Source organism: Trematomus bernacchii, unplaced genomic scaffold (genome assembly GCF_902827165.1).
Source record: "Trematomus bernacchii unplaced genomic scaffold, fTreBer1.1, whole genome shotgun sequence".
NCBI classification, from domain to species: Eukaryota; Metazoa; Chordata; class Actinopteri; order Perciformes; family Nototheniidae; genus Trematomus; species Trematomus bernacchii.
Window position 1 is genome coordinate 14,216,460 of NW_022987648.1, and position 18,630 is coordinate 14,235,089.

The 18,630-nt window shown below is 42.2% G+C and overlaps 1 protein-coding gene and 2 non-coding genes across 3 annotated transcripts; all 3 read right to left on the reverse strand.

Moving 5' to 3' along the window:
• On the reverse strand, window positions 1–963 carry LOC117485897 (olfactory receptor 10J5-like). The gene has a single exon (XM_034134598.1). The coding sequence runs from the start codon at window positions 961–963 to the stop codon at window positions 1–3; it is 963 nt and encodes a 320-aa protein (XP_033990489.1).
• Window positions 964–6,027: 5,064 nt separating this feature from the next.
• Window positions 6,028–6,099, reverse strand: trnaa-cgc. Its single transcript has one exon. It is a non-coding gene; the product is annotated as a tRNA-Ala (tRNA).
• Window positions 6,100–6,352: 253 nt separating this feature from the next.
• On the reverse strand, window positions 6,353–6,424 carry trnaa-cgc. Its single transcript has one exon. It is a non-coding gene; the product is annotated as a tRNA-Ala (tRNA).
• Window positions 6,425–18,630: the final 12,206 nt, after the last annotated feature.

Sequence of the window (18,630 nt, forward strand, 5' to 3'; positions counted from 1 at the left end):
TCAAAGCTTCCTTCCTAACTTCATTCTCTGACCTGCAATCATAACCAACTTTATAATTTTGTATCTAATTTTAGTCAGGATCAGTCCATAGATAACAGGGTTGAGAATAGGGGGCACCAGGAGAAATTGTATAGCCATGAAGTTCCTTACACTCTGTGACACAGATGCTGACCCATACCGTGAGTACATAATGTCAAAAAGCAAAGCTGCAGTGACATTAAACAGACAAAACAAATGTGGAACACATGTCTGTGTAAACTTTCTCATAACATCCTTGGATTTTAAAGCTGATTTGACCAACTGCACATAAGAACAAAAGATGAAGACAACATGCGCAATATAGAAAGTCACTACGATCAATCCAATAATGCTGTTTACTGCATTTGAACTACAAGCAAGTTTGACAATTGACCAGTTCTCACAATAGAGTTTATCTATCTGAGAACCACATAATGTTAGTTTAGATGTCAAAGTAATAACCATCACTTCACAGGAGAGAGGGACAAGCCAGGAGAGAGCAATAAGCACAGCGGTCCTTTGCACAGACATTATTGAGTGATACTCCAGAGGTCGACATATAGCCACATATCTGTCATAGGCCATAAGAGCTAACACAGAGAAATCTATTGATGCATAAGAGTATATCCCAAACACTTGTAGAAAGCATCCCACATATGATATGATTTGATTATCAGACAGCAGATCAAAAACAAATTTAGGATAAAAGGCTGCAGTCCCATAAAGTCCATTAACGCACAGATTACACAAAATAACATACATGGGTTCATGCAAATTTGTGTCCAAGATAATGGTGATAATGATACAAAAGTTAACCACCACAATGAGAAAATAACATAGTAAAGTGAGAGAGACAATTGTGAATTTGTAGTTGACAGTCGCACTGAAGCCAGACAAGGTAAAAAAATCTATACTAGATGAGTTAGTTATTTTGCTGTAATTCATTTGAAACCAAAATTCTCAAAGTCATGAACTGTATTCCAAAGATCCGACCGTTTCTTTTTAAAGGTATAAACACTGATTGTTAACCTGCAATATGTTCTGTGGGTGTTTACCATTACCTGTCCAGGTATCTTACTGTTGCACTGTGTCAGTGTCAGTATTATTAGTCTGATGTTAAAGGGAACTCCCTCTTTGCTGCAGGCATTTCATTGGCAGGCTGTGGCTCAGTGGATAGAGTGCTGGACTTTGAATCACGGGGTAGCAAGTTCAAGTCCCACTGCAGTCAGCATGTCGTTGTGTCCCTGGGCAAGACACTTCACCTCAAATTGCTCCTGTGTGGATTGTCCACAGTACTGAATGTATGTAAGTCGCTTTGGATAAAAGCGTCTAACAAATTACATGTAATGTAATTGGATGGCAGCTCAGAGAAAGAAAAAAAATATATTTATTAAAATATAACAATGGACCAAAACAAACTATTGATTCAAGGTTGTTTACTCTTAAAACTAACAAGTGTTTCATCTGAACTGTTAAAGCACGATAACATAAATGCATGGTGTTGAGCATTAGCTCAATTAATTCAATTATGTTGAGAACTCACAACTTCATAGTTTCTTATGCTACTTTGATAGCTGGACTCCACCACTTTTCCCTTCAAAAACGTTCTTCATCCATAGTGTCTTCGCACTTCACCTTATACAGTAATATGCTATTTCTTTTACACTTAATGTTAAAATATCATACTAATACATACATTTAAATTGTGTTAGCTGTATGTTGGCCCTTCATAGTGTATATATTTGACGGATAATCTACAGAAATATATCTTTCACTGTCAAAATGTACATATTTTATTTTATTTAGTTCTGTTTTTATTTTCTATTTTGAGATGTTTATATTTTACGTTTGTTTATTTTCTACTCTTTTTTATTTTCACATTATGTGCAATGCCTTGTTTACATGATGCAAAAAACAATCCCAAATTGGGATCAATAAAGTAAATCTTATATCTAATCTAATTTTGATTGGTACATTTTTCAGTAATGGAGTGAATAGTTAACTTCTGAGCCCTATAGAAGAATATCTTTCTCAAGTTTCAGTCAACACAATGCTGTTGTCACACAATGACATGTGTAAGCCAATTTGTGGGCGTTATAAAAAGGAGAAGCCCAATTTAATGTCCCCCTCACACCCCATTTAGAGGGAGTATTGTTGTGATCTGGTGATTTTGGGTCTTGTGTGACCATTTCAGAAAGAAAGGGAGCAGGCTGAAACTTATGAAATATTTATTTGCTAACAAAAAGGATGTTTGGATTAGAGTTACGTTGAAAATGACCATAAGTGGCCTTCTTGAACAGTAAAGTAGCTGCTGGTAACAGCAGCAAGCATTTACAAGTGCAGAGACAGTTGTGTTTGTCAACCTCCAAGAATCGCGACCTTCATGTGGTGCAGTCTGACCCCTTGGAGCTGTGATATTGGGAGCTTTACCCCTATCCCTTCTGAAAATCTTACATTACATATTGTTTTGGTTTAATCCATGTTAGTTAATCCAACTAATGCTCCTATGCCATCTAGTTGACCAATATGGAAGTTAAACACCTCCAGCAGACATTACCACCCGGTCTGCATGGGACAATGAATTGGATTCAAAAGATGTCGCAAACTACCCCCTGGTGTCAGAAATCCACTCAAGAGGTCCCTGGCAATAACCTCCCAAGGACACAGTGGTCAATTCTCTTTAAATTAAGGTCTGATCACAGCCTGTTCTTGACCAGCCTCCATGGGTGGAACAGCTGCCCAAGCCCACTATGTGCTTTGAGAGAAGAGCCAACGATGGAAGGAGGTTTGCCCTCTCCTAAAGAAGGATTGATCCCCCTCCAGCTGACCAGGGGAAAGACCTTGGCTCAAGGTCTTTGCTAAAGGAGTAAAGCGCTGGATGTTTCAATGGTGCACATTAACAAAGCCTTGCCTGTCCTTGCTTTGCTGTGACATTGTGTGAAATTGCATTGGAAGGCGATTCACCTGTAAAATGATAACTTCCTCCTCCATGGACTTATCCGTTCACTTAGTTCCCTCAAAGGTCAGCACACTCACAAAGTCTTGGTCACCAAAGCTGAATTTACAGTAAATAACAATATATGTTGTCTCTATTCATTCCTATGATTATTGCCATTGATAACATTGTTGTCAGATATTTTGCTATTTCACCATTCTTCTAAATTGACAGAGCACATATTTTTTTAATTATTCAGGAAAAAAATGGGCATTTTTTATTCTAGGCCTTCTAACATTAGTGGCCTTCTCTCAGTGTATAGGGAGTTAGCACACAGTTGCATGTTTGTTATGCATGGAGACTACTGGTCCCAGTGCATGACATCAACAATAGAACCCCAGAGATGTAGTGGACTAATGACCCTGAGGCCTAATCATCATGTTTACTCTTTGTCCTTCTGAGGTTGCATCACAACAGATGGGAGTTACATCAGAAGATCTTTATTGTGTTATCGATAACATGGTAATCTCATGTAACTGAATGCATCAAGTTGTCTCAATGTGTTGGCTGTTGTCCTCAGGGCCTCCCGCCTCTCTTGAGCCAACGTTAACTTTCATTAAAAGTGTGTGTATGTGATATTAACGCTTGAAGGAAAGTGCTAAAGAAAAAACATTTACTTTTTTATTAGATTGATATCCAAATTGTTGTGCGAAATTTCAATAAAACATTGATGCCAAACAGAAAAAAAAACGAAAGTCCAATCAAAAGAGGAGAAGAAGAAGTGTCCTACTCATACAGTGTAGCATTACAATCCTGCATTGACTTGGAGTGACTTGATCACAAAAACAAGACTATTCACTTGAAAAACGTTCTGGTTTTTCAATCAAATTGAAAAAACACTTAAATCAAAAATAAGGGGGTGTCCTACTCGTTCAGTGTTGTGATTCAATGCTACATTGATTTGGGGTCACTTGGTCACATGACATTGGAGCTATTGAAAGCATTTGAACTTTTCATTAGAAAAGAATGCTCTGGTTTCAATCAAATATTCATATTTAATAGATATACCTGAATAATTGAATGTTATACATTTAAAATCTGCTTTATCTTACACACTGTACGTTTAATTGATAAACATCAATGGAAACAAGCCGTGTAGATATATAGCTAAGAGCATGGGCGTAGGAAGCATCCTGAATGTGGGGGGGACATTTTTAACGGACGTGTGGGGTCGAAAAAAAATATAGATTTCCTGTATTCTGGTGCATTTTAACAGGTGGTTTGATACTTTTATGTGGCTATACTAGCATGAGGAAAATGATGGGTACATTTTGTAATTTCAGTAGTAAAGAAAGGAAACATATTTGATTATTAATTCAGAGCTGTCTTTGAATTAATAAAAAGCAGTTTAAATGCCCATTTTTTGTACATTTATATACAACAATAAATATTTGTGAGTGCATTGAGAGATATTGTTGTGGAGAGTCATTTATATATAAATCGCAAAATACATTTGTGAATCCTTCTGTGAGCATTTATTAATATTGAGACTGATCTGACTCCATACGGATGTTAAGTTCACCTAGGAATGGTATCATTGACTTAAATGTTCAAATACATGTTGCTCTTCTGTCTATATTGGTCATATGATGCCCCTTGACTGAAATGTTTCCTGTTCAATATCCCCACTGATTTCCTTAAAATCCTGGGATGAGAGTCCACATCACAATTTACTCTCAACTGTCATTTCCCTTTCATCACTCACCTCAGCAATGGACCTCTCTCCACTGTCCCTGTATTCTGCCTCTGACTCACTCTCAAGTGCCTAGATGTCAAGAGAGGTGGTGAAGTGATAATAAATACTGATAAATACTAGTAACCTGGCATTTCGATGCCTTTTCTCATCTAAACTATTCAGTATTTGTATCTCTCTATCATGACATAAAGACGAAACTCCTCTCCAGAAGTGAGACACCGCCATCACTGTTAACTGATTAACTGCTACCAGCTGATGACTTACTTTCCTCTTCTTTGAAAAAAATGTTCTTATGTCCATGTTGTCTGGGGGAGAAAACATATCAAACCAAGAGATCGTCAGCTTTGATTTTCGCTGTATTAACCATTTCCTGAACATTTGGTGTGTGTGCCTTACCTCCGCTACCGGCATCGCTTTATACAACAGATCTGAGCTGTCCAACTATGACATCACTCCTTGAACATGCGCGCGCTATGTGAGAATCTGCCTTGGTACAAAGTAGCAGTGAAAACATGGAACGGAGTTTCATTGATTTGGGCATTCTCTCAATAAGCAAGTGGAATGGATTTAATTTGATAGTGAAGCACTGACACAGCGCTCGACAAAGTGCAGCGAGTGGATAGACCGATTCACGGACTTTCCGCATAGTAAAAGTGGGGGGGTCCAAACTAATCATTTGAAAAAGTGGGGGGGACTTGTCCCACCCTCATATAATGGCTGCGACGCCCATGGCTAAGAGGATCTCTGAGCATCCTTTAGTCTAGTATTAAAGATTTACTCCACTTCTGATGGAGATGCTGAACCCAGGACCGTATACATGTGAAGCATACGCTCTACCACTGAGCTACATCCCCCTCTGTCTCTATAAAGATTGTCTGGTCGATTCATTTATTTATTTTAAGTCTTTTATCAGCATCTTAGTTGTTGAATCATTAGATGGTGTTCAGAGAGATTCTGGGGATTGATCCCAGGACATTATACATGCTTGCAAAAGGAAAATAGATCAGCTCATGAACCGGTTTGCATGAGGAGCACTAGTTGATGGTTTGAGATAGTCTTAAGAAGAAGCTATCAGTTTCAATGGAGATGCTGGGGATTGATTCCAGGACTTTGTACATGCAAAGCACACGCTCTACCACTGAGCTACATCCCCTTAATACAATCACACCAATCTGTAGAAAACGTCTTGTTTGTACATTTCTATACTAATACTATACCTGATTTATAAAAATTAAAAATAGCTATTATGGCCACAATACACATGAACAGAATCCGGAACTGTCCATTAGTGTTGTGTCAAAGAAGTAAGCAATCATGATGGAGATACTGGGGATTGATCCCAGGACCTTGTACATGCGAAGCACACGCTCTACCACTGAGCTACATACCCTTTAGTTGTATTTTAAGTTGTTGAATTATCAGTCACCATTATCCAAAGCATTTGGTTGCGAAATATCAGTGGACATTCGACAACAGTACACAGTAAGGTTGTTTATTTTTCACCAGTTCAAGGGGTGTTGAAAGGTGACAGTTATGATGACTGTTAGAGATTCTGGGGATTGATCCCAAGACCTTGTATGAGGTAAGTACTAAATTGTTGTGAGAATGAGGAGCACTTGTTGAGGGTTAGAGGTAAATGCTTTTGGAGATGCTGGGGATTGATCCCAGGACCTTGTACATGCGAAGCACACGCTCTTCCACTGAGCTACATCCCCTTTCTTTGTCACTATTAACTAGCCATACGTTTCACCTACTACTGCCCTATCACCAGAGTGTTTCTACTAGTATAATGCTTTGTAATTTTAATAGCCCTAAAAATGTCTATAACCACAGAGCTGACACATTAATAGATGTATTCACGTGTAAAGATCTATAATAGTATGGGACAAAGAATTTGTAGCTGGCAGCGGCACGCATAATGCTACGCTGAAACACTCATCTCCACTGTGCAACATGTTGGGGTCTATATTTCAGATCTCCTGGAAATTGGTGGGGCCATGTCACAACAGCTCACACTAAAACCTATGCAATTGACATGCTTAAATAAAGATCAGAATTGTATGTTATACAGTTATACATCTAAATCCAGCTATTACAAGTTTCATCCACACCACTTTTGTCTTGCATGGGGACGTGTGTGATATTTGTGAATCCAAACACATTAGGGGGACACTATGCTCCTTACTAACATAGTGACAAAATGCTAATACTTTCCACAAGATTGTTACATACGATTGCACAATTCAGGCTCTCTGTTTAAACAATAGAGAATACAAATAGTTTATATGTATAATGTTTTCCCGAAATTTAAGAAAATCTCCTATCATTGATAATTGTCATGGAACACAAATAAGAATGTATTTGCAGTTAGAAGGCAGCTTTTATTTTGAAATGTACTTTGAAAAAGATGGCACTTCCTTTGTGGCTATGACCACTTCCTTAAGTTCCAGGAAGTCCTTTTACACTCGGGGTGTTTCTCAATCGTGAGTACGCTTGCTTGGTAGCACATGTCTGCCGAGCATCTTGCTTCAGAAGCGAGTCAAGAATACTTCCTGGCATTCGGAAAATGAAGTGTGGAACACGCTAGCAAGTGTGCAGGTGTGCGTCATATGAGAGGCCCCGCCTTACATCTTCTGCCACAGATTTGGGGAAATTGGTCCGTGCGCAAAGCATTGTGGGGATTTTAAGACCGCGGAGTCTACTCATGTGCAGCCTCGATATTTCTCCAAACGGAGTACGCCGGGCTCGGTAGATTTCCAAGTATGCTGGAGATTGGAACAGTACTTCGGCGGCACTCGATGACGTAGTATGCTTGAAATAGTGGCTCTGAAGCAGCTTTACTCGCGATTGAGAAACACCCATGGACACTAATGCAATAAGCATGTAATGGGAGCACTCACTGCAGAATCCCCATCCATCCTTCGTTCTAAGCCCAAAATGTGGCATTATCAGTAAGTCAAGTTACTAATTATTATCTTAGCTACAAGTGTTTGATATTATTTGTGGTAATATCATTTTGTAGTAAGGATAATTATTATTTTTGTAAGAACTTGTTGCTGTGTTATAGTGTGTTACGTAATGCTGTGTAATGTTGAATTGCATATTTACCTGCAATAGCCTGTTCTTGTAAAAAGTACATTTATTCTGTAAATGTTAAGAACATATCATTGTTTTATGTGTACTTATGGAGAAATGTATTTTGTTTCAGTTTCACACTTCTTATCATTAAAATCCCTGCCAAATACAACACCTGCCTGTTCCTTGGAGGAATGATGCTGAGGAGAGTTTAGCTGGCTGTTAAGTTTCAATATCCATACATTGAAACGAGAACAGTACAGTGAAATGATAACTACATTACAGAAGAACTGGATATAGATGTGGATTTATGTGGGTATGATGCTCTGCTTGCTGCATATCCAAAGTCATACAGCCCAGACACATACTGCTTACAACAAGTTATTGTAATTCAACATCATGGAGGATGAGTTGAAATCAACATCGGACATGGAAAGTCTTAAAACACGTTCTCATGTATCCCACAGTAGTAAATCCGCCCGCCTTGCTAAATCCTCACGCTCTTCAACAGCAACAAGTGTTAGCATGGCAGCTACTAAGGCACGTGCGGAAGCTAATGCAGCTCAGGCTAGGGCAGCCTTTTCACAACGAGAAATGGATATAAAAATTGAGAAAGCTCGTATCGAAGCGAGAATGGATGCTCTTCAGCATGAGAAAGAAGCAGAGTCAGCACTCGCTAAAGCACTGGTCATGGAAGCTGCTGCTGCTGAGTTAGGCTCCCGAAGTAGTGTGGAAGAGATAGAGTCCTTGACTCCTCAGATAAGTTCACATCAGAAAGTCAGTGAATATATAGCTCAACACACAACTATAAATGTTAACCCAACAGTCAAGCATGAGTCTGACTCACGTCGTCTAGAGCAACAGTCTGATCCACGTCAACAGGGACTACAGTCTGACTCACGTCTTCTAGAGCAGCAGTCTGACTCACGTCGTCGAGAGCAACAGTCTGACTCACGTCTTATAGAGCAGCAGTCTGACTCACGTCGTCTAGAGCAGGGGTTCCCAACCCCCGGTCCGCGGACCGTTACCGGGCCGCGGAGGTGTTACTGCCGGGACCGCGAAATAGCTGTGAATTTATCGTAATATTTGCAGAATTATAAATATATACAAATATTTTATCATAATATTTTTTTCAAAAAGTGTTTAATTTTCGCACCTGTGCCACCAGTCATATTATTTCATCCAGTAGCTAGTTAATCTTTCACCAGAAAACCGTTGAAAATGGCTTTTATGATGTTCCGAGGGATTCGGCGGCTCAGCCTCTTGTGCGCACGAGAATGTTACCGGTGCGCCAAGTAGGAAGAGGAGCGCACAGGAGACAACCGTTTGATTGCAGACTGTTATGTTTATGTGGGGAAAACGGGGGGGTGCATACATTATTTGAGATATATTTCTAACTCGGACTTCATTTTAAGGACATGTCGGCCAGGGGTGTAGAGCTATTTGTTCAAGCACCGGATTGGCAAAACAGGAAAGTAAACCAGTCTGCCTTGATCTATGAATTCATGTCCGGGACTCTCACAGTATCTGCTGCCCGCAGCTGCTTTATAGAAGGAAAATCTCCTTCACTTCATGAAATGGCTTCAGCATCAGGAGGCAGCGGGACGTATACTCCGCCTCTGAGAAGTGCAGCACCAGCGCGTAAAGAGCTGTGCCTTTTTACGCACCGCATTCGCTGTGTTTACCTTAATCAGAACAGCTAGAGTGACTGCAGGCTGCTACGTGTTAACCACACACACCTCTACACACACCTCTACACACATCTCTACACACACATCGAACTGCCCGATTACTCCCCCTTTTATTAGTTTTATGAAGGAGATGTCCAGTCAGTCACCAAGGCGCATGATGTGTGTGTGTGTGCTCTGCTCTGCTCAGCTCTGTGTTCGGTGTGTTTGTGTCTGTCCGACACCGGCATTTGTTTTCAAATGTTTATGAACAGTAATTTACACACATATGACTAACTCCATATATGCGGCTGTTCCCAAAATAAATTAGTTGAATCTTAATCTCGATGTAGTGCTAAATGCTGTCGGAGTGCACCGGAACGAACGACACTATCATAATATCTTCTGAAAACAAATGCCAGTGTTCATAATGCGGCTTCTCCTCTCCAGCATTCACTGGATTATCCGTAAATCATACAAACAAAACCAAAACGTTGATTTATCTGTTTTCCCGTCGGTTTTTTGGTTTTCCGAAAAACCAAAAAACAACACTGGTTCTTTTTTAAACTTTGTTAATATGTTTTGGATGCATATTGTTCTAGTATTTGTTCAGGCTGTTACATACAATTAGCCTCTGTTGCTACCTGCTGGTGGTGAGTAAATATTTAAATCAGTTAAAATTGACAACCGGTCCGCGATTTTTTTTTAATGTATCTGCCGGTCCTTGGCACAATAAAGGTTGGGAACCCCTGGTCTCGAGCAACAGTCCGACTCACGTCTTCTAGAGCAGCAGTCTGACTCACGTCGTCCAGAGCAACAGTCTGACTCACGTCAACAGGGACTACAGTCTGACTCACGTCTTCTAGAACAGCAGTCTGACTCACGTTGTCTAGAGCAACAGTCTGACTCACGTCAACAGGGACTACAGTCTGACTCACGTCGTCTAGAGCAGTGGTTCCCAAACTTTTTGTGCCCAAGGCACACCAAAGGACAAGTAAAAATCTCAAGGCACACCTATTGTGCAAAATAGCCCTTATAACACGTGTTATCACTCATATCATGTAAAATATCTGTAAATGTGCATAATTATTTACTAATGCCAAATAAAATGTGACAAAGACAACTAAATTACTCGTGAAATATTTATTAACGAAATATTTCAGAAATTAATTTGAAACTTTATCAAATTAGGCTTCATCAAAGCAGCAACACACTCATTTAAACCAGACAGGTCACAAAATTAAAAATTGTGGAGGATCAGGCTTTGGTGGTCGGCTCCCATCTCGGCGCACAGCTGGGAGAAGAGGCGAGATTTCAGGGGCCTTGATTTGATGTAATGGCGCGTTTCCACTACAGCCCGCAGCCCGGTTTAAGAGGGCTGTGACGTCAGCGGCCCGTCTTTGGTTGCGTTTCCACTTGGCCTAGTACCGGCCGGCGGGTCCTAATTCACAGTTTTTCTGGCCTCATAAAATCGTGGGTCCAGGGCCAGAGACAACGAGGCTGAGTCGGGCTGAGTATACTAAACTAGAGAGAGCGTCGCTGGCAAGGGGGCAACAACTACAACAAGATGGACATATTTGACCGTGATTTAATTGTAATACACGTTTCAAAATGATGCCGAAGTAACAACATACTGATACCGGTTAGTAAAAACCATGAATTAATGCTTTGTCAAGTCTGCAGACAGACGGCAGGGGAAAAACCTTTTAAAATGCTTGTTTTCTAAATGGAGATTGGCTAAGCTAACGCAGTATATGCTCCGACCGTCCACACTCACAACAACGGCCTATACAGACATAAATAAAGCAGCGACTGTATTCACCATGACACAGGCAGTCTGTGGTTTGTACTTGTTTAACTTTTGTCTAGTTTCTGAACATATATGAGGAGCTGTGAGCTCTGAGTGCTAACAGCTAACGGCTGTGTTGTTTTTCTGGGGTCCTCTGAAGATCACGTCACGGCTCCGCCTACACTGCGTTACTATAGATACTGCCCCAGTTCCTAAACTGTAATGGAAATGCGCCATAAAGTGAGCCAGTCCTAACGAGGCCCAGCCATACCGAGCGGGGCCGAGCGAGGCCGTGTAGTGGAAACGCGCCATAATTCACCATCTGCACAGCCTGATTCAGCACCTCAGTCAACTCCGGGGGCATGGTTTTGGCAACTAATGCCTCTCTATGCAAAATGCAGTGGTTTGTCACGATATGTGGGTTTTGTGCTCTCACCTTAGCAATAAATCCTTTCACTCTCCCCGTCATGCTTGCCGCGCATCTGTGCAAAGACTGACGCACGTATTCCAGGTCAGACTGTTCTCTTTTAAATAGTTATTAGTTACCCTGAATATTTCTTCTCCCGTAGTATGGCTTTCCATTTCTTTGCAAAAGAAAAACGTCTCTTTGATAGAGTCAGCATCAACATATCTGACGTTTGCCAGAAGTTGGGCAGCCCCACTTATGTCAGTAGATTCGTCTATTTGTAGGGAAAATCTGCCGCTCGCCTGCAGTGCCATAAGACAGGTAATTTTCATGATACTGTCTGCTGACAGTTTTTTTCCTCTTTTCTTTCGGTGGTGGGTTGTCGGCAGTCTGCACTGGTGGTTGGTGGTTTGCTCCGCACAAGAAAGCGCTCCATTTTCCCTCTTGCGTGTTTCTCTGTTTTAATGTTGTCCTTCAGCCTTCGATGTGTCACGGTCTTATAATTCCCACCTGCAACTGCGTTAACAGCGAAATATGGGGTTCTGTGAGGATTTTTTTTTAAATAATTGTTTTTAGGTATAGAGTTTTCCTCTGTATTATGAAATGAGTGCATACAAAGTACTGATATAGTAAATTAAAAAATTATTATTTTTGTGTAGTTGTATATTGCAATAATAATGTATGGTTGTCACAAAATCCCACGGCACACCCGGACTTGCCTCACGGCACACCAGTGTGCCGCAGCACACCGTTTGGGAACCACTGGTCTAGAGCAACAGTCTGACTCACGTCAACAGGGACTACAGTCTGACTCGCGTCTTCTAGAACAGCAGTCTGACACACGTCGTCTAGAGCAACAGTCTGACTCACGTCAACAGGGACTACAGTCTGACTCGCGTCTTCTAGAACAGCAGTCTGACTCACGTCGTCTAGAGCAACAGTCTGACCCACGTCAACAGGGACTACAGTCTGACTCACGTCTTCTAGAGCAGCAGTCTGACTCATGTCATCTACAGCAGCAGTCCGACTCACGTCAACAGGGACTACAGTCTGACTCACGTCAACAGGGACTACAGTCTGACTCACGTCTTCTAGAGCAGCAGTCTGATTCACGTCAACAGGGACTACAGTCCGACTCACGTCATATGGGGCTACAGTCTGACACACGTTCTCTAGAGCATAAGTTCAGCCCGTATCAGGTTCATCATGAGCATCCTGACGCAAACCCTTTCAGCAGAGAGCATCTTGGCTTACAGCAAAGCAACCAACAGCATTCTAAATCACACCACCAGGACCAACATCAGGGCAGTTTTTATGGAGACCAGCATCAGACTGTCACACCATTTCATGATAATGAACAAGCTCTCAATCAAAACCGCTCATATTCCCATTATTACCCAGATCAAAGAAAATAAATGTCAGAACTTGCCAAATTTCTAGCCAAAAGCCAGCTGGTGCTAGGCGGATTGACAAAATGTGATGATCAGCCGGAAAATTACCTCGGGTGGAAGTCAACGTTCAACAGCTCTGTGGAGGGTCTGGATCTTTCTGCTCATGAACAACTTGACTTACTCATAAAATGGTTGGGGCCAGAGTCAAGCAAACAAGCACGTCGACTCAAATCAGTCAATGTCAGACACCCATTGGTCGGCCTCAAAATGATTTGGTCAAGGCTGGAGGAAAGTTACGGCTCACCTGAAGCCATCGAGAGTGCTCTGTTTTCTAAAATAGAAAACTTTCCAAGGATTTCTAATAAAGAGAACCACAAGCTCCGTGAGCTTGGTGACCTGCTCTTTGAACTACAAGCAGCCAAAGAGGATGGATACCTACCTGGCTTGACATTCTTGGACACAGCAAGAGGTGTGGGTCCTATTGTAGACAAGCTGCCCTTTCATCTGCAGGAAAAGTGGATGTCTGTAGGTTCCAGATACAAAGAAGAACATGGAGTAGCCTTTCCACATTTCTCAATTTGTTCTCAGTTCATACAACGTGAGGCCAAGAGTAGGAACGACCCCAGCTTCAATACCACAGTCTCTACTACACCTTTGATAAAGGAAAGACCAGTAGGAAATCCCATCAGCAAATACCCTGTCACAGTGCATAAAACCAGTGTGTCCATCGAAACTGCCAACAATGCAGAGACATCATCAGAAGATCCTGGAAAAATATGCCCCATACACAAGAAACCTCACGCACTTGGGAAATGCAAGAGTTTCAGAGCCATGCTTCTTGAGGATAGGAAGAAATTACTCAAAGAAAATGGCATATGTTTTCGCTGTTGTGCCTCAACTTCTCATCAGGCCAAGAACTGCGAAATAGTGGTAAAATGTGCAGATTGTGAAAGTGAGAGACATTTAACAGCACTTCATCCAGGTCGTGCTCCACACCTACCAAAGCCATCAGGTCCCTATAAAGAACATGGCGGGGAGCAGGTAACTTCCTTCGCAGACTTATCTAACCAAGCCGCAAAACCAATGTGCACACAAGTCTGTGGAGACAGTTTCAGTGGAAAGTCATGTTCTAAGATATGTCTGGTAAATGTATACCCATGTGATCGTCGTGAAGAAAGTAAGAGAATGTATGCCATTTTGGATGACCAAAGTAATGTCTCATTAGCCAGGACGGAATTCTTTGATGTGTTTAACGTTCAGGGAATGCCAGCACCATATGTCTTAAGAACCTGCGCAGGGGTTGTTAATGTATCCGGTAAAAGAGCTCAAGGGTTCATTGTGGAGTCACTCGACGGAAAGACAAGCATCCCTCTACCAACTCTTATAGAGTGCAATCAGGTGCCGAACAATAGAGAAGAAATTCCTACTCCGGAAGCCGCATATCACCACAGCCACATGCGGGCCATAGCTAATGAACTGCCAGCACTTGATGACAATGCAGATATCCTGTTACTCCTGGGACGGGACATTCTACGAGTCCACAAAGTCCGGAAACAGTTTAATGGTCCTTATGATGCTCCGTATGCACAAAAACTGGATCTTGGATGGGTCATTGTAGGTGATGTGTGCCTTGGTGGTGCACACAAGAAAAAAGAGGTCAACACTCTGAAAACCTGTATCCTTGAGAATGGTCGACAAAGCCATTTGACACCCTGTGAGAGTCAGAGTCAAGGAGAACTTCAACCTGGGCTGCCCACTGGTCACTCCAGACTGGTCTCATATGCTAAAACCAAAGAATCGTGAAGCAGAGGAATGTTTCGGCCAGACAGTCTTCCAGAGAACTGAGAACGACAATCACCTTGCACCTTCAATTGAAGACCTGGCTTTCCTGCAGATAATGGAAACGGGATTTGTCAAGGATACTTCTCACAGTTGGGTGGCTCCTTTGCCCTTTCGTGAGCCAAGAAGACGTCTTCCGAATAACAGACAGGCAGCTCACCAACGTCTCATGTCTCTGCGACGTACCTTGGAAAAGAAACCCACTATGAAGAGCCACTATACCGAATTCATGCAAAAAATCCTGGATAACAAGCACGCTGAATTGGCACCACCACTGGAAGCAGACAAGGAATGTTGGTATCTCCCCACCTTTGGCGTGTACCATCCTCAGAAACCTGAACAGATTCGGGTAGTTTTTGACTCCAGTGCGCAGTTTGAGGGAGTGTCTCTTAACGATGTGCTGCTCTCTGCAGATGTTGTATTGCTTCATTGTACAGGAGGACAACAGAGATTTATTGCGGTTCTTGTGGTATCGTGACAACAACCTCGATAATGAAGTGGTGGAGTATCGCATGAGGGTCCATGTATTTGGAAACAGCCCTTCCCCAGCAGTTGCTACTTATGGGCTGAGAAAGGCAGCACAAGAGGGAGAGAAAGACTTCGGAAGCGACGTTCGTCATTTCGTAGAAAGAGACTTCTATGTGGATGATGCCCTGAGGTCTTTCCCCACAAAAGAAGAAGCCATTGACATACTGCGAAAGACTCAAGCCGTGTTGGCACAATCCAATATAAAGCTTCACAAGATTGCATCTAATTGTGGGGATGTCATGAATGCCTTCCCCACGGAGGATCGAGCCAAAGACATCAAGCACCTAGATCTTTCGGTTGATGACCTACCAGTTCAGCGCAGCCTTGGAGTGAGCTGGAATATGGAGTCGGACACATTAACATTTCAAGTTCCAAAATGCCAGAAGCCCTTTACACGCCGTGGTGTACTTTCCACAATAAACAGTTTGTTTGACCCCCTTGGACTTCTTGCTCCGGTAACAATACAGGGAAGACTTATCCTAAGAGAGCTAACATCTGAAAACACAGAGTGGGATACACCCGTCCCTGAAAGTAAGTACACAGCATGGAGGAGATGGCAGGACTCGCTACAGGAGCTGAAAATGTTGGATGTGCCTCGAACTTATGCTTCATTCCCTCTTTCAAAGGCCAAAACAACCGAACTTTGCGTATTTTCAGATGCCTCATGTAAAGCAATTGCTGCAGTCGCTTACTTGAAGGTGACAGATGAAGGTCACATTGAGGTTGGTTTTGTCCTCGGCAAGGCCAAACTTGCACCTTCATCAGAACCAACTATTCCCAGACTAGAACTCTGTGCAGCAGTACTGGCAGTAGAGGTTGCAGAGTTTGTCAAAGAAGAAATAGGGCAGAAGCTGGACAAAGTGACATTCTATACTGATAGCAAAGTTGTCTTAGGATATATCTGCAATGACTCACGAAGGTTCTATGTGTATGTGCACAACAGGGTGCAACGTATAAGACAGTCAACTTGCCCAAGTCAGTGGAAGTATGTTGCCACTGACAACAATCCTGCAGATCATGGGACACGGTCTGTTTCTGCAGGTCAACTGCAAAGTGTCAACTGGCTGTCTGGACCATCGTTTCTCCTGGAGCCTGAGAACTCTACATCTGACAACAATCCTCAGTTCGAAGTGGTCGATCCAGATTCAGATGTAGAGATCCGTCCAATAGTTACGGCTTGTTCCACCAAAGTCTCAGTAAAGGAGCTTGACACAAAACGTTTTGAACGGTTCTCATCTTGGAGTTCTCTAACGAAGAGCACAGCTCATCTCTGTCACATTGCACAAGGTTTCAGCAAACAATCAGACAACCCCAGCTGCAGGGGATGGCATATCTGTCCAACAGGTCCCACTATTGCTGAGATCAAAAAAGCAGAGCATATAATCATTAAAAGTGTCCAGAATGAAGTGTATTCTGAGGAGATTAAATGTATTCGGAAAGGGCAGGCTCTTCCTTCAAACAGTCCCCTACAGAAGCTTCATCCAATGATTGATGAGGAAGGGCAGCTACGAGTAGGAGGTCGAATAATCCATTCTAATTTAGGAATAGATGAGATCCATCCTCTCCTTATCCCAGGAAATCATCATATTGGTAGGTTGCTCAACAGCCATCATCATGAAAAAGTGAGACATCAAGGGAGGCATTTCACAGAAGGAGCTATCCGTTCAAGTGGTTTATGGGTAGTGGGAGCAAAGAAAAACATCAACAGCTTGATCCATAAATGTGTAATCTGCAGGAAGCTACGTGGGAGACTGGAACAACAACAGATGTCGGACTTGCCTGCAGAGCGCCTACAACAAGAACCACCATTCTCTTTCGTGGGGCTGGATGTCTTTGGACCTTGGGAAGTTGTCTCCCGGAGAACAAGAGGCGGCAGTGCCAATAGCAAGAGATGGGCAGTATTGTTCACTTGTATGTCCACAAGAGCTATCCACACCGAGATAATTGAGTCAATGACTGCTTCAAGCATGATAAACGCACTACGTAGATTTTTCTCCATTAGAGGACCGTCAAAGCAGCTACGGTCAGATTGTGGCACAAACTTCATTGGTGCATCAAAAGAGTTGTTGCTTCTACCTAACAGTCCTGGGGAAACCACAATCGAAAACTATCTCCTGACTCAAAAATGCACCTGGGTTTTCAACCCACCACATGCATCCAACATGGGAGGCGCTTGGGAGCGCATGATAGGGGTTGCTAGGCGCATCCTGGATTCAATGCTACTTCAACAAGGGAAGTCCAAGCTCTCTCATGAGGTCTTATGTACATTAATGGCCGAAGTAACAGCCATTATCAACTCCAGGCCACTGATACCGATGTCCTCAGACCCTGAAGCTCCACTGATCTTAACCCTGTCAATGCTTTTAACACAAAAGATTGGCATACCTGCGGTTCCTTCAGGGGAGTTCTCTGAAACTAACTTGTTCAGACATCAGTGGAAGCGAGTTCAAGTCTTGGCAGACATTTTCTGGACGAGATGGCGGAAAGAGTATTTAAGTACACTTCAGACGAGGCAGAAATGGCACTGCAAGAAACCAAATCTAAAAGAAGGGGACATAGTGATGTTGAAAGACAAGCAGGCATGTCGGAGTGAATGGCCCATGGGACGGATAACAAAAACCCTTCCGAGCTCAGATGGAGTAGTAAGGAAAGTGGAAGTAAAAGTGTCTTCTCACCAATCTAGAAAGACATATACAAGGCCTATCTCGGACCTTGTGCTTCTCCTGGCTTCTGAGGAGTAACAGGAAAGAGAAGAGAGGAAGTAGCTAAATGTGGCATCATTAATGACGCCAGACGGGGAATGTCATGGAACACAAATAAGAATGTATTAGCAGTTAGAAGGCAGCTTTTATTTTGAAATGTACTTTGAAAGAGATGGCACTTCCTTTGTGGCTATGATCACTTCCTTAAGTTCCAGGAAGTCCTTTTACACATGGACACTAATGCAATAAGCATGTAATGGGAGCACTCACTGCAGAATCCCAATCCATCCTTCGTTCTAAGCCCAAAACGTGGCATTATCAGTAAGTCAAGTTACTAATTATTATTTTAGCTACAAGTGTTTGATATTATTTGTGGTAATATAATTTTGTAGTAAGGATAATTATTATTTTTGTAAGAACTTGTTGCTGTGTTATAGTGTGTTACGTAATGCTGTGTAATGTTGAATTGCATATTTACCTGCAATAGCCTGTTCTTGTAAAAAGTACATTTATTCTGTAAATGT

Excerpts from the sequence above, each read along its gene's own strand:
- LOC117485897 (XM_034134598.1), bottom strand. The coding sequence starts at position 963 with ATGAATTACAGCAAAATAACTAACTCATCTAGTATAGATTTTTTTACC.